The 16,973-nt window shown below is 43.0% G+C and overlaps 1 protein-coding gene across 2 annotated transcripts in view; it reads left to right on the top strand.

Moving 5' to 3' along the window:
- DOCK1 (dedicator of cytokinesis 1) overlaps nt 1–16,973 on the top strand; it is a 277,666-nt gene that overhangs the window by 193,896 nt on the left and 66,797 nt on the right. For both annotated transcript variants that reach the window (XM_077182775.1, XM_054637087.2), the window contains exons 30-33: nt 4,182–4,260; nt 4,723–4,823; nt 7,751–7,809; nt 14,094–14,242. In XM_077182775.1, coding sequence (XP_077038890.1) covers nt 4,182–4,260; nt 4,723–4,823; nt 7,751–7,809; nt 14,094–14,242 — 388 coding nt within the window. The remainder of the gene's footprint in view (nt 1–4,181; nt 4,261–4,722; nt 4,824–7,750; nt 7,810–14,093; nt 14,243–16,973) is intronic.

Genomic DNA, 16,973 nt, shown 5'->3' with positions numbered 1-16,973 from the left:
TTTCTGTTTTTTATGACCTCTATTTCCCAACTGACCTTTGCCATGGTTTCTCCATCTCCTTTTCCCTGCCTTCCCTCACCTGAGCTCCCAGCCATACTTTTATGTCACATTCAGAAGGTGGTGGGCAATTCACTGTTCCTGCTGGATCATGGAGAGCTGATACAGATCTGGTCAGGAAATGCATAAACAGGGATCAACTGCCAAAAAATCCTGGTGACAGAAAAAAGGTTGTGGGGACACCTTAAAGCCTCTCTCAGGGGCTCCAGGAGAGCTGCAGAAGGACTGGGGACAAGGGAGGAAAAAGGGGAACTGGCTTTAAGCTGAAAGTGGGTGGATTTAGATGGGATATTGGGAAGGAATTGTTCCCTGGCAGGGTGGGCAGCCCTGGCACAGGTGCCCAGAGCAGCTGGGGCTGCCCCTGCATCCCTGGCAGTGCCCAAGGCCAGGCTGGACACTGGGGCTGGGAGCACCTGGGACAGTGGGAGGTGTCCCTGCCATGGGTAGGGTGGGAATGGATGGCATTTAAGGTCCCTTCCAACCAAACTGATTCTGATTCTGCTCTGTGGAAGGTCTCTAAACACAGAATAAGAGGACAGTCCCTGCCTCAGAGATGAAACTACAACAGAAATCTCTGGATGCCCTTGGAGCCATCCCCATCCCCCCTTCCCCAGAGCTCACACAATAGCCTCCTCTGTCCAGGCTGTTGATTTTGTTCTTTGGTGGATTTTTATGCCCTTCTTTCTTCCACATATCCTGAAGTGACTTCCTTCTGTAATCATATTCCTTCTATTCCAATCACATCATAGAAAATGTTAATTTCCTGCTTTTAATTGGGTTGATAAAGTCTTTTGTCTCACAAATCTTTCCCAGTACATTCGGATTAGGTTTTGTTGTCTTACATGCCAGCACAGTCCATTGTGTTGGGTTCCAGGCTCTGAACTTCTCCCTTTCTCAAAGTTTAACTTCTGTGGCTCTTCCTGACATGGATAATAAATTCTTTTGTTCATTGAAACTGAATTTCAAGAAGAGCACTTCTTTTTATGCACACGCAACTGGGAGCCAATCTTGGTTATTAATTACAGCGAGATAAGGGCTGGCACTGCAAGGGATGCTCTCCAGCTGAGAGTTTGGATTATTTATCCCTTGGCCCAGTGATGTCCAAGTCCACCTTTTATCCTTGAGAGTGTTCCAGCAGCCAGTTCCTTTCTTCTTCAGTACAGAACTGTTGCTTTTGGGTTAATTCCACTTATTCAGAAGAGCCACTTCTTGCTTCATTTTCCGTTTTCTCCAACTTCTGACTGTGAAGTTACTGACAATTGTCAGGACCTGCTTTGGAGGAGGAGGAGGAGGAGGATTTAACACCTGGAATGATAAAATATTTCAGCTTCCTCTTTCATTTTTTATTTGGGCATCAACCTGAACTGTTTTTATATTCATGAGTTGCAGCAACTTCCCAGGTGATAACAAAGCATTGCCCAGGTTCCAGCCAAGAATTCATCCAGCATGATTTTTTACTGTGGAAATTCTCCCTGCAGAGTAGTGATCTTGCTACTTCTACTTGTCAATATTTTAATAAATATATTTTTTAAGTTAACTTCATTAGATAAAAAAAAAATCTTAATTTTGCTCTTTGCTCTTGGCACTGGAGGTGCTGAAATATCCTGCAAAGTGCTGTGAGGTTTGCATGACATTTGATTTGCAAATGAAGATAGACTGTAATAATAATTGTAGTAGTAGGGGTAGGAGTAGTAGGAGTAGAAGAAATAATGATGATGATGATGATGATATTGGTAATTATGGTGATGTTCTGTTGACTGTCACTGGGGTTTCTCCACTGACCTAAGTAGGAAGTTTTTATCCAGTCACAGAAGGATTGATCAAATCAAAAATAAATTGGGATTCCTGTAATTCAGAAATCAACATTAGGTCTCTCAATCTCTTCTCTGGGATGTTCCTTTATGAAAAATTGGAGGAATTCCTGGCTTCCTGAACCCCCTGATGCCCAGGGGTTGTTTAATTCCAGCTCCACTTGAACACATGCTCTGGGCTCTGCTCCTTTTCCAGTGGCAAACACAGCAGAATTTGTATTATTTATTCTTTGTTGGTATTCCCTAGAGTTAATATAAAGGAAAAATGAGAGTTACAATTTAAAGAAAAATAATGGTATATGAAGTAATGAGATTGTGCCAAAGCTTAATTAGATGGAGCAGATTGAATACATTCCAGTGATGTCTTAAGGCAGCATCATAAAGCTGGAGGCACAATCCTGCCTGAGTTGGAACCAGTTTTATGTCCATGAGGAAGCAGCCTGGGATGGCCCCTGCACCACGTTCAATTGTTAATTTTGGGGGAACATTTACAGATCTCCTGGTATTATCAGCTAACAAAAGCACAAGGCAAAGCAGGGCTAAGGAGGGAATAGAACTGGTGATTGTGTGATCACACAGATAAGCTCGATTTCAATCTTAGTTTGTGCTACAGCTCAGTAATTGAATCACAGGTCTCCAATCCATTTATTTTGGAGCAGTGCAGGGTGTTCATTTGTGTGCTGGATTCAGCTCGTTTATAAAATCTCTTAATGAAGTGCTTGCCCAAAACACTGACAAAGACACTGCAGGGCTGAAATTCCTCCTTGGCTGTGCTGGGTGCAAGTGCAGAGATGTCTCTGTCATCTTAGTTATAAATAATAATATTATGAAACACACCTGTATGTATATATATTTTTTTATGTATATTTGTGTATATCTTAAAAATACTTTCACATTTTAATTATTTTTCTGTTTTCCTTTCTAAATTTAATTTTAGTTTTCCCATTTAGATCCTTTCTTTCTGCTCCATAATTCTGCCATGGGGATGATCTGACCTTACACTACAGATACATCCCAGTGGCATCAAATTTTCCCCTTTATTAATTTATTTCAATATATAAATAAATAAACTCTCTTAGCATCCTGATAAATTGATGTACATATTGAAATATTTATGAATGTATGTACATATTGATATATTTATATAAATACATCAATATGTTCATAAATAATCTCTTGGCAACATATTGCCCATATATAAATATATAAATATTTATAAATAATGTCTGTTTCCATCATGTTGGATTATCTGGAGGCTTCTTTTCTCTTGGATACCAAACTTTCAGCTAAATATTAATTCTTTTTCAGGAGAAATTGCTAATTATCTGAAATTCAGTACAAACCCTTTCTAGCTGCTTTGTTTTAAATAATTCTGCCTTTTTTTTTGTTTTTAATTGGCCAGTCTGAAGGAAAATAATATTTTTATTTGCAGTAGTGAACTTTCTTTTTCAATATTGGTTTTGTGGGTGGGGAAAAAGCAAACCCAGAACATGTCAGGAGGGGTTTTCATCATTTTTGGGGACTCTGAGGAGACACAGATCTCTCCCCCAGCCTGCTCCAAGGAGCAGCTCATTTGTCTGGGCATTAGCTGGCAGCTGCACAGCATAAATTTGGAGTTTGCAGGGGGAATCTCATGTTTGTTTTGAAAATGGAGATCAGGCTACCAAGGAATAATCAGTTTATTTTTCAGCACCATGAATATGTAGTGCCCTACTTCTCCTGTGCCATTTGGTTTTCTCTTTCAAGCCTGTCAGGCCAACTCCTTTTGCAATTTAAGAGGTGTTTTAGAAACTCTATAAGCTACAGTGGGTACTGAATTACCATTTTGGAAATAGAGCAGTGAACAATGTTCTAAAGTCTGTCCTTCCCCAGCATTTCTGTTGTGCCATAAGTGGAGGGGTTTTTTTTGCCTCATGTTTTTAAAAACGTGTTTTTCTTGACCTTTAAGTTAAAGTACAACTAGTTGCACGCCTGGCTTAGACACAACACTGTAACTTTAAAAATTTATGTCTATATAGTGCTAATAAACTGAATTTTTAATGATCTCTTGATTATGAAAAGATATTTTAAAGACAAGTGATTTTATCCCAAACACTCCCTCTGTTTCTGCATATGCTAATTTACTTGATTAATTTGGAGAACATCTGCATAGAATTCTGTACACTTACCAGTGGTGAGATCACACTGCTTTTCAAGTATCAGCCTCAAATTTCACTTTCCAGACAGACTCGGATTTTGTGTCTAATTGGGATGCCAAATATACAAAGGTACCCCAGAAGTGTGTAATTATGTAATTTTCTCTTGATCTTTCAGAGTCTTCCTGCGAGCAATTAATCAGTATGCAGATATGCTAAACAAAAAATTCCTTGATCAAACCAACTTTGAGTTACAGGTAAGAAAAAACTCCCAGTTTGAATGGAATCAATGATATTAATGTAATAAATTTCTGCCCTGTGTAGTTTTGGGGGTTTATTCATGGTTTATTTATGGCTGTGAACCCCAGTTATCCCAGTTAAATCATTCCAGGCTCAGCAGGTGTTGTGATCCATTCCTGACTTGTGGGTCTTGTCACAGAATCACAGAATCACAGCAGGGTTTGGCTTGGGATTCTGCCTGAATCATCAAAACACAAAGAATTGGGATTTGTAGCTGGGAAATATTTGTTGGAAACATAAAGGCAACGAGGAGCTGTATTAAGAATTTATCAAGAAACACCATCTCTGTGGTGTCTGTTCTTTTCTCCTTTAAATATTTATGTGCATAATTTAAAGACTTTTAAGTTGTTTTGTAGGTGTGTAGAGAAACATTTCAGAGAATTAATGGAATTTCTTCTTGTCATTTTGGGGGCTTTCAGCTCTGGAACAACTATTTCCACCTGGCTGTTGCTTTTCTCACACAAGAATCTTTACAACTGGAGAATTTTTCAAGTGCTAAAAGAGCAAAAATCCTTAACAAGTAAGTCCTGCTCATCATCTAAATCATGGCCAAGATCTCGAGGTCTATTGCCATAATTTCAGTTTAATTTCTTTGCTAAATCTATTCAAATTGAGATGCAATCAGGGGATAATGAAAGGTTGGGTTGAAAAACATGAATCAAGTGTTGTGTGTGTTTCTGCCCTGGCGTGGAGATCTGAATTTCACCATTCATTAGGGATGAATTCAGTGTTTGCTGCTGCAGGATGCTCAGAAAGTCAAGATTCTCATGTTCACATGTTATAAAACTGCATTTTGAAAGCACTTCAGCTTTGTGCTTCTTCCAATCTCATTTTATGTCTGCTCTTTATTGTTCATCCCTGACTTTGTTGAGGGCATTTTGGTGCTCCAGCCTGTTCCACTGGGCTGTCCCTGAAGGATGGGGTGGGGTGGGTGCAGCCATTTCCTCCTCCTGGGGGATCATTCCCTGCCTCCAACCACCCCACTGCCAGCCAGAGTCCCACAGCAAAGGAAAGCTGTCAAAAGTGGGAAAAAAGCCTGGGAATGAGAGAGGAACATGAAGATTCTGTTCAAACAGAGTGAATAAGGGTGGAGAAACCTCTCAGATCATGGAGTCCAAGGCCACCACTGCCCCAAGTCCCTCAGTGCCACATCCTTGCAGTTTTTAGATCCCTGCAGGGGTGGGAACTCTACCTGAACAGCCAATTCCAATGCCTGACCAGCCTCTGAGGGAGGAATTTTTCCCAACTCTCCATTTAACCTCCCCTGGCACAACTTGAGGCCGTTTTCCCCTTGTCCTGTTGATATTTCTCCTGCCTTTTATTGGCGTTCCACAGTAGTGACCTTATTATTACTTAACTAAACACCAAGCTCTGCAAAGAGCCAGTGTTGTGATTTCAGGCAGAGTGTGTGGATTCTTTTTCCATTTGGGAAGAGCAGCTGGAAAAGCCAGGTGTTCCCACAACCAGTGAGGTCACCAAAATGGGGAATTTCCAAGCTAGGATTCCCTGAACAAGCACAGCTCAGGCTTCTGCTGTGTACATTAAATAAAATGTGTCTATATAGAGAAAGAAAATGCATTTTGTATCCCTTCACCTTCCCAATCCAGGCCTTTCTGTCTGTCATTATGATAAGAGAAATCCCAGGGGGACTGGGGACAGTTCATCACTGCTACAGTGACTTGGTTTTAAAGGCTTTTTGCTCGTGTGGCTTTTGGGTTTTGACCAGAAAATTCAGGAAGGGCTCCACATCCCATCCCATCCCATCTCATCCCATCCCATCCCATCCCATCCCATCCCATCCCATCCCATCCCATCCCATCCCATCCCATCCCATCCCATCCCATCCCATCCCATCCCATCCCTTTTTATGGGAGCCAAGTTTTCCTTGCAAACTCTACCACTCCCTCCTGAGTTTTGAGGTGTTTCCTTTGGAAGCTCTGCTCTACCTGAGCCTTGAAAGAGAATTTTAAAGCACTTTAGGATCTGCTCTACCTGGGACTCATGGGGCTTCCTTGATGATGAAACAGGAATATTTACAAGTTCAGTAGAAAAGTGGTGTCAAGCAGAGCTCAGGGTTTGGGGCTTGTGCTATAAATACCATAAATAACATTATAGAGAAAGGGTTTTTTACAGAAATTGAGCTGGTGTTGCAGAGCCAGGTGTATTTTATTTAAGGAAATTGAGCTGGTATTGTAAAGGCAGGTATATTTTATTTAGGAAATTGAGATGATTTTGCAGGTAAATTTTATTTAATTAAATTTAGAATCCCTTTGCTCTCTCTGCCCAGCACCTATGAGAGCATTTTAGTCCAGCTCAGACTCTTGACCTGAACAAAGAGCCAAAAGCTGAGCTGGAAATTGCTGTGAAATACATCTGTGGACTGATAATTCCTCTTTATCAGGATGAGAACCACAGGCACAAATTTCCTTGGAGTGATTTTTATAACAAGCAGAGCAGTTTATCTCACTGAAGGAATTCAAGGAATCAACAGACATTTCTCACTGCTAATATAAGTAAATAAATTAAGTAATTTGAAGTGGTTGCTTAATAAAGTTTGCAAAATTGTAAATCTTTGTTTATAATGAATTTGCAAATTGTTATTTTCAGTTTAATCAGGTTTTGGAGACAGGAATCAAGACAATAAATTTGAGATTCAATAAATGCATGGTCTGGAGGCACTTTCATTGCTGTGTGAAGGCACTTCTGTGTCAAAGGGGATGTAATTAATCAGTTAATTCAATATCACACTCACCCATCTTTTTAAGTACATATTTCAATTAAAACGTCAAATATTTAATAATTAAAATTTAATTATTGTAATTTGTAGGTTTTGCTAAACATTGCATTTAAGCATTAGATAATAGCAGATTCTTAATGATGCAGAAGATTCCCTTTAATCCTTATTAATGACTGGGTGTCTCACTATTATCCCCCAGAAATCCTACAGGTTGCCAGATATTACAGTTTGGCTCATCTTGTGATTTAAGTAAGGATCTTCAACTTGCAAATATTCCATGTAGCAAATGCATCCTTGGAGCTCGTTAGGGTTCTGATCCCATCATTAATGAAGGCATTGGGATCATTTTCACTCATCAAAGCTTTCCTGAGCGGAGGGAGGGGAGTGGAGAATGACCCTGAGGGGACATGGGAGGTGTTGGTGCCACCAGCTTTAGGGTGGGTGGGCTCCCACCTCTGCCAGGGACCATGGGATGCTGGAATTGCTGAGGCTCCAAACCCTTTTTTCCCCAGATTTTGATGTTGGCAGAAGCATTGCTGAGCTGGTGGGGGGTAGCCAGGTAATCTCAGTAGTGTGGGTCCCATTTGAGAACCTGTTCTGGAGTTTCTTCCCTTTTTGAAGGCTGTGAATCTGATTTGGAAATGAGATTTATCTGCTTGTAGGGCTTAGATTTCTTTTGTTTTAATGCTGGTTTTGTTTTCCTTTTCAAGGTATGGGGACATGAGGAGGCAGATTGGGTTTGAGATCAGGGACATGTGGTACAACCTGGGTAAGTATCCTAAGCATGTGTTCCCTTCAGTGTTCCCAACAAAACATTTAGAGGGATATTCCTGGAAAAATTCAGTGCCAGGAGGTTGGATGGGACTTGGAGCAACCTGCTCTATGGAAGGTGTCATTCCTGCCCATGGAATGAGATGTCTTTGGTGTCCCTTCCAACCCAAACCATCCCATGACTCTCTAAAATGAATTTGCTTTCTCTTGAAACAAAAGTATGCCTGCAGAAAGCTTTTAGAAATCAGGTGATTTAAGAAATCAAGCCACCTCTACATGTTTAATTCCCCATCTGGGTAGGCACATCACTCTTGTTAATATTTATTTGTCTGTGTTCTTTGTGACTTTCACCCTCTACTGAACACCAAGCCATTGTTATGGTGATACCTATTCAATGGGGTTTTTTTCCCCCTTAAAAATAACTATATACACATGTATTTATATTTACTCACTTGAGGATGGAACTGTAGCAAAATGGATGTATCCAAGGGTTCTCAGTACCTCAGCCTGGAAGTCTGCATAAATTCTGCTTTTCAGCCTTGTCTGGCAACCTCAGTGACTCAGGAAGGTCTGGAAAGTTGGAGCTCCCTGGAGCCCATGGGTGAGTGAGGCAGCTCTGCCTCTCTCCACCCTGGGCTGCTCCCTGGGTATAATTTGCCTGTACAGGGATTGAATTTCATGAGAAACTCAGTATTTACTGTGACCTGAGTGTGCTCATCTGCCACATTTCATTTTCCTGAGCTTAACAGCACAGACACTTCAGCTCTTCTGAGTTTTATCAAAACTTCCTTAAATGATCAGAAATAAAGCGTTTGCCACTTCACTTCTATCTCTGGCTGAGCTGTTGTTGCTGGGAGTTGAAAAACCCCAGCATTTCTAAGAGAAGAGAGTGCCAAGGGTTCATAAGTATTTGATATCGCAGAATTTGCATCCTATCTGCTGGAATGATGAGAAAAGGCTTCAGAGAGCAGCTGAGTTCACTTTTATTAGAAGCATCTTCGGTGAATTAAGTGTCTGGAGAACAGATTAGAGCTTAGTGCACGGCTGAGATGTGACTTGACAGGCAGGTAATAAAATCAGTGTCGTGCCTGCTGCTGCATCAGCCAGTGTGGGCTGCTGGCAGCCTCTGGTGAGCAATTAGCCAAATCCATCCCTCCTCCAGCCCCACAGTCCTGCAGCCATGGAATTGGTGAGGCTGGAAAGGTTGGTAATTGGTAAGGTCTGAGGGCACACCTCGAGTGCTGTGCCCAGCTCTGGCCCCTCAGCTTGGGAAGGACCTTGGGACACTGAGCACATCCAGAGGGGCTGGGAACACAAACCCTGTGAGGAGCCCTGAGGGAGCTGGGGGTGCTCAGCCTGGAGGAAAGGAGACTCAGGGCTGCCCTCATCACTCTCACAGCTCCTGAAAGGTGCCTGTGCTCAGCTGGGGCTGGGCTCTTTCTCCAGCAGCACTGACACAACCAGAGCACACAGCCTCAAGGGAAATACAGGTTGGATATTGGGAAAAAGTTTTTCACAGAAAGGGTGATAAAGTTCTGGAATGGCTGCCCAGGGAGGTGGTGCAGTCCCCATCCCTGGGTGTGTTTAACAAAGCCTGGATGTGGCACTGGGTGCCAGGGTTGAGTTGAGCTGTTGGGACTGGACTCGATGATTTTGAAGGTCTCTTCCAACCTGGTCATTCTGGGAATTCTGTGAAAAGGTCGAGTCCAGCCCAGCACTGCCAAGGCCAGCACTGCCCCATGTCCCCAAGTGCCACCTCCACATGGATTTTAAATCCCTCCAGGATGGGGACTCCAAACTGCCCTGGGCAGCTGTGCCAGGCCTGGACAATTCTCTCCATGAAGGAATTTTCCCCAAATATCCACCCTGAGCTGCCCTGGCCCAGCCTGAGGCCGTTCCCTCTGCTCCTGTCCCTGTGCCCTGGAGCAGAGCCCGACCCCCCCGGCTGTGCCCTCCTGGCAGGAGCTGTGCAGAGCCACAAGGGCCCCTGAGCCTCCTTTGCTCCAGGCTCAGCCCCTGCCCAGCTCCCTCAGGGATTCTGCAGTCCCTGCCCAGCTCCCTCAGGGATTCTGCAGCCCCTGCCCAGCTCCCTTAACCACCTTTTCTCCTCACTAATATTTCTGGCCTCTTTGGATTCTTCTGGATTCTTAAACTTTTCCCAGAATTTACTGGACTGAATTTAGAAAGTTTGACACAGACTTTTCCATCCAGCTGGTGTTAACTGAGGTTGTTTTATCCAGGCTGGGCTTTGTGGAGTGCCTTGTGCCTTTCACTACTGCTGCTGTCACTGGCTGCTCTTTGCATGTTATTTAGTTGCTCCAGGGTTCAGTTTCTCACCATTAACAAGGATAATAATTTCCCCTGCAGTTTTGGGAATCGATTGGCTCAAGGGGTAGTGTTTTATTCAATATTTCTTTCTGTGCTGTCATGAAAGCCTTTTATTTTTAATGGATTTTTTTATAAATGGAGATTATCCAGGTAAGATCCCTCTGTGACCTCCTCAAGCTCTAATATTTGTGATTCTCCAAGATCCATTAGTGGGATCGTTAATGCCAAAATCCCACATGGGGAGGGAGTCAGGAAATTGGTGCTCTTCCCAAAAAAAGCTGCGAGAGAAAGGTAAATGTGAGGCAGGAGCCCAGTCTAAGGCAGCCTTTGTGCTTCTCCTGAGCAGCACCTTGATTTTCCTCATCTTCTTTGTCACACAGAGAGTCCATGTTAAACTCATGGATTATGTTTCACTTCTGGCCCCTCACCAATCTCATCTGTGTCACAGCATCAATTAAGAAGGAATTCCAACTTCTCACTGCATGGGAATCGATTGGGGGGTGCCTGACACTTTTATCTTGGAAGCTGCACTGCATTAATCAAATTATTCATGTGTATGTTCAGAAACCAAATCAGAAGTGAAGGCTGGAATTCTGGAATTCTTGAGCACAGGGTTTTATGCCTGTGCCATTGTGCATGAGATGTGATGAAATCAAACCACTCCCTGACTTTTGATTTATGGATTAAAGGGTATAGAAAAGCCTCAAAAATGAATGTTTTGTCTCATCAGGTTTTGTTTCTAAATACCATGATTAACACATGATGCCTGCTGAGTTAAAATTCTCCAGCTGGGAGCAAGGCAGTCCTCCAGCTATAATGCACATTTAAAAGTATAATTTTTTTTCTGAAATTCAATAGTAAAATAAGAATTCTTAAACTTTTCACTTGGCTGCCTGTTTCTGATGCAGGGGAGGCCTCAATAATCACACCTTCCTATTTTTATGAGCAGAAAAAAAAATAAAAGAACACTTACAGTGCAGAACAGCACTTTAGAGGCTTTTTTCCTTCCATAGCACAACCTGAACTTTAAAATGTGTTACTTTGAGTCAGTGTTTTGTTGAAACTGGGCCTTCTTAAACCTTGATGAGACATTAAAGCATCAAAAAAGCATCAGACAGGCCGTGACCTGTCCTGGAGATGCAGGAACTCAAAAGCCACACACTGGAAGGGTTTTTTGTGATGCAGTTTAGCAAACAGAGCCCGTGCACGGGGTGCAGTGGTTGGTGGCACCCACAGTTGCACGGCAGAGGAATTGCAGTGACATTTCAGGTGACATCCTGGTGGCAAAGGTGGCCAGGGAGAGGCAGCTTGGAGGTGTTGGTGACGTCTGAGCCAGCTGGGGGGAGATGGAGGAGAGCAGCTCCTCAAGGTGAAGGGGAATGGTTGCTGGTGTCCTCCTGTGAATGCCACCATCCCTGCCAGGGCTTGACGTCACCAAAGGTGCCTTGACAGGGCCCTCGCTGTCGTTGGAGGGAAGGCCAGGGTTAAAAATAGCCCTGAACTTTGGGTGTTACATAAATAGAAGTCATTGCACATAACCCTCTCTGGATTAGTCAGGCATGTTCCCAGCCTGCCCAGGGCACAGGGGAGGCTGCTGGCAAATTACTCACAGGCTTTTGTGGCCCAAACTGCAAGGGGAGGAATCTGGGAAATGAGAGTCACACGTTATCCAGCAAGGAGAGCACTTTGGATTTGGTTTGTGGTGAGGTCACTTCCTGCTGTGTGAGCACATCCCATGGCGAGGCACAAGGTGCTGCAAGGGGAGGGTTTTGCAGGTTCAAAGGAGGCTTTTTTTGCATGTGGTTCCTAGACCAGCTGCACAAGTTGGTTTTCAGAAGAGACTCCTCAATTTTCTTCCAGACTTGTCACATTTGGAGTCTCTGTGTGGGAGTTCCCACATTCCCTTGGGGAGGAAAAAGGTGAATTCCTTGCTGGCTTGTTTACCAGACAGGGGCATGGATGCCCTGGGGGGCCAGGGGAGGATTGTTTCCCTTCCTGCTTTGCTCCTTTAGTGGCCCAGCATCTCCCAGGATCACACTGTCACAGCAAACCCATGTGTGTCACCACTGATGCACGTGGGACAGACATCCCGCTCCAGGGGCTTCTCCCAGAGCTGCAAACAGATCATCATCTCATCCAAGATTCTAATCTTGTGTGGATTGTTCACATCTCAAGTTCAAAGGGAATTCCTGTGCTTGAGGCAATGGAAAAGCCCTCTGTGGCACAGGGAGAGCTCGCAGTGATGAACAACTTTTGTCACTGTTATTTGTTTTCTGCAGTCTTGGCTCTGACACTCCTCAGGCATAACACAAGAAATCTGTCACCTGAGAGATCCAATGTAATCATCCTTGTAGGAGACTCAGGGAAGCTTTAGGCCTCTCACTTGATATTCCTGAGCAGCCCCCAGCACTTCAGCAGCACCCAAAGTCACCATTTTCCTTGAGTATTAATTTGCCCTGATCCGATTGCTAATGCTAATAGGATTCAGGAGTTTGCCAAATCAAGGGACTTCAATTATATCTGCTAAAAAAAGGAGCATGTTTTGGTGGTAAAGGATTTTTCTTGATTACATTTGTTGAGATTTATGTTAGTTCTGGTCAAAGTGAAACTACCAATTAAAGACTTCACTGGTTACTGTCACTGTGGTGTAGTGCAGTGGAATAAAAATGAGTTGAAATCTGTTTGTGTCCTGTACCACTGGTAACTGCAGTGGGAAGCAAGAGTTTGAGAGCTGGAGGGAACTGGGGACTGGACTCCAAAGAACCTGGTCTGGAGCATGATAGTGGCATGGAAACAGTGTTTGAACCTGGTTGTAAACATCCCTAAGAGGGCATTTGTGAGGAACATCTCCAGTTGTGTCCTGAGCTCCCAGTGGATCCCAGCCTGTTGCTGATTGTTTGTGTTTCCTAAACTTCTGCCTGGAGCTCTCAGGGCTGTGCTGCTCCAGCACCATGGTACAGTGAGGTGATGGGACACCAGCACAGGGTGCCCAGAGCAGCTGGGGCTGCCCCTGGATCCCTGGCAGTGCCCAAGGCCAGGCTGGAGCCACCTGGGATAGGGGAAGGTGTCCCTGCATGGCAGGGGTGGAGCTGGATGAACTTGAATGTCACTCCCAACTCCAGCCATCCTGATGATTTTTCCATGGACTTATTCACCAGAGAATTTGCAGCACACACACTCTGCATCCATTTAGCCAATAATATCACCAGTAACCTGCTCTTTTTTCCAGTGTTTATTAGGAGCCACGCTCCTGCTAGGCTTTAATTTCCCCTCCCTGTGTGGAGCAGAGCAGGGATGGGGGGAGGAGCAGCTTCCTCTTGGGAAGCTGAATCTGCAATCAGGTTTTGCAGGCAGCTCAGCTCCGAGGAAAGGAGACATATTGTGGGCTGGCTGAGCTGTGCTTTCATGTCTCCAGGCTCTGTTAGGCTGCACTCGTGGTGACACTTTGATAGACTGACACCGAGAACATTTTGTTCACACAGGAGTCTAAATAAGTTAATACAAGTGATGTGCCTTTTAGCCTCCCTCCCTGCCAGCCACACATTGTGTTTTAAAATAAAACCTGGAAATTTGGGTGTGAAAATATGTAGTGGGAAATGTGGCGAGTCCCAGCTTGACGACTGATTCAACTACTCCTCTTGATTAGGATTTAGACAATATCTCCTCTCCTGTGGTAATAATTATTAATAATTTATTATTATTATTATTATTATTATTATTATTATTATTATTATTATTATTATTAATAATAATAATAATAATTTAATAGTATTATTAATAATTATTATTATAATGGTGGTGGTGGTGATCATCATCAAATAAATAAGAATAATAAAAAAGTGTTTCAGTAGAGCCAGGTATTAAAACATGGTTTGTTATGCTCCATAAGCATATTAATACAGCTTTTACAAATCCAGGGGTTGTTCACTCTGAAATGCATCTTTTCTCCTAAAGGTCAGCATAAAATCAAGTTCATCCCAGAAATGGTGGGGCCTATCCTGGAAATGACCCTGATCCCAGAAACGGAGCTGCGGAAAGCCACCATCCCCATCTTCTTTGACATGATGCAGTGTGAATTCCACTCCACCAGGAGCTTCCAGAGGGTAAGCACAGAGCTGCAGACATTTTAAGTGAGGAAGATTTGGCTGTTCCTTGACAAAACATAAGGAGTTCTGTTATTTCTCATTTTTCTAAGGAATAATATAATTACGGATTTGCTTATTTCGTACAACTCCTCAGGGGCTGTGCAGTTTTCATCTGTTGGTTTGAAGTGGTTATTGAAGGAGGAATTTGCATGTAGTAAATGAAACCTTTGGTTATGGCACAGGAGCAAAGACAGATATCTTAAATTGTCACTGTGACTCACACAAGGAATTTGTTCCCGAGATAAATTGGACATAAAGAAAGCCTGATAATGTGGCAAAAGTATAACCTGTAAGGATTTATCATCTCTTCTCTCTTATAATTCTGATTTTCCTTACCATTTTATGGATTTTGAAGAGGAAAAAAGCAATCCAGCACTGTCAGTGCTTCTTCTTGCTCTACAGGCACTGCAAAATCTCAAATAGTAATGGAGCATTTTTATTCTATTTGATTTGAACCTGCTGAGGGGAGCCCTTGATACACACACACACACCATCTTTTCCTGATAGCTTCAACTTTTGAAAGACAAGTGGAGTGAGAGAAAGTTTCCTGATATCATTCATCTGACATTGCTTCCCTTGAAACTTTGCTTATGGATTGAGTTTAAGACTAGTTAGGCCAGGCAGGGTTTGGACTAAGCCAGTGGAGCTCCTTCCCACTGTGAGATTCCTGTCAGTTCAGGATGTGACCTTGTGAATTTTGCAATAAAGCTTGACATGTGTTGTTTGCTTTCTATTTTCCCCTTTCTATTGGCACTTTTCTTTCTTGGATGAAAAACCTTATCCTTTTCCATACTTTCCTTGTGAACTGCTATTGAGAAGCAGCTCTTAATAAATCTGTAGGCAGAGTAAATGAAAATCTGCGTGGAGAGACTTAAGCAAGGGAAATGGCATCAGCTTTATTGCTTTGATTTCTTTCGTGCTGGATGGTGTGTGGAGAGGTTGTGAACTGTGTTTTGGCTTCATCCAATTACTGCATAATCATTTTTTCTCATGTTTGACTCCAGTGCTACTGTAAAGATTGAAATGCTCACTGGGATGCCATTTAAACAGTTTCTTGTCAGATGCTCTCTTTTGTTGCTTGTCATTTTTTATTTGTACAATTATATAGATCATGAAAAATCCAAGGGTGACTTTATAGCTAAATTTATGGCCCTCAATTTTCCTGACAGAAGGAAACCAGCTTTGTGTGGAATAGTTGGCTGATTTTAATAAATGAATGTCTTAAATATTTCACTTAGGGAGGTTTTTTGCCTTTTAAGAAAAATGCCTCATCCTTTAAGTCAGAGATGTCTGGGGTTGTACTTGACATAATATTTCCTGTGGCAGTGTAGCTTCTTTATGGATGTAGCATTGACAGGACAGGTGCAGAGGAAAAAAAAACCCTTTTCCATGGGTTTGGAGGAACCAGCCACATCCTACAAGGAATAATCAATCTGTCCATTGATCATGCACTTCTGAGTGTGCTGAGTATCTCAGGTTGCCCTTTGGGAAATGAAGATCACAGGCTTGGGAAAAGCAGAGGGTTGAAGGAAGGTCTGGGCTGGATGGGACCTCTGGAATTAGTCTGGGCATTAGGTTGGGTTATCTGGGACTGAAGCTCAGTTTAGATATCTCCAGCAAGGGTTGTCTGAGCAGTTCTCTGGGTGAGCTATTCCAATGTTTAATCCTGGCCTTTGGAAGGTGTCCTTGCCTGTGGCAGGGGGTTTGGAATGATGCAAGGTCCCTTCCCACCCCAACCATCCCAGGATTCTATGATTCAGACTTTCTGCTTTTTATTTCCTGATGGAATTTCCCTAGGTCAGCTTGTGCCTGTTTCTGTTTCCATCTCCTCTCTGAGCACCCTCTAGGTGTTGGAATGTTTGAGTTAGATTTTCTCTGGGTTGAACAAACACAATTCCTTCAATGATTGCAGGTTCTGCAGCACTCTGCCCATGTTGGTGGCCCTCTTTTAGACCATCTGCAGCTTGCCAGGGTCTCTCTCAGCTGGTGGATAAGAGCCAGACATGGAATTCCAGCCATGGTCCAACAAGTGCAACAGTCCTGTTGCTGCTCTGGCCATGCTCCTGCTGCTGCAATCCAGGACACATTTAGGCTCCATTCAGGGGGGACACTTTTTTGAGGTTCAGCTTTACCATTGGTTTTGCCAATCACCTTCTTGCCCTTTGTGTACCTGGAAAAAGCCTTCCATGAGATCTTGCTCTGTGGTTTCCTCAGGAACTGAAGTGAGGATGTCTGGTCTGTAGATTCCTCAGTCATTTTTTTGTCTCTTTTGTGTTAAAGTGATAGAAATAGATAAAATCTATTTTTTTTTAATATTACCAGTACCTAGGCAAGCTTTGATGCTTAATGGGTCGATGTAATGTGCTGCTTTATATCCTTTATATGCAAGTACCAATTATCCTTGTCCAGCACTGCTTCCAGAGAGAACTTCCAAATGGCATGGTTGGCTGCTGTTAAACTAATCTGCCAGAAATCCAATTATCTAACCTTATTAGTCACATCAACAAGGGTTTAGGTTGGCTCCACTTCTCCAGCAGATGTATCAACCTCATGATTTGTGGGGGAGGAACTGCAGTTTTTTGCAGGCCTCTGATGCTGTGATGGTTTGTGTGATAAACAGGCAGCTTTCCCTGTGGTGGTTTTCATTTCAGGAGGATTTGGGTTTGCCTGGTAAAACCAGGAACAGACT

The sequence above is a fragment of the Agelaius phoeniceus genome, chromosome 9 (genome assembly GCF_051311805.1).
Source record: "Agelaius phoeniceus isolate bAgePho1 chromosome 9, bAgePho1.hap1, whole genome shotgun sequence".
Lineage (NCBI taxonomy): Eukaryota > Metazoa > Chordata > Aves > Passeriformes > Icteridae > Agelaius > Agelaius phoeniceus.
The sequence above is the reverse complement of the archived record's forward strand: the minus strand, read 5'-3'. Positions and strand labels throughout refer to the sequence as shown.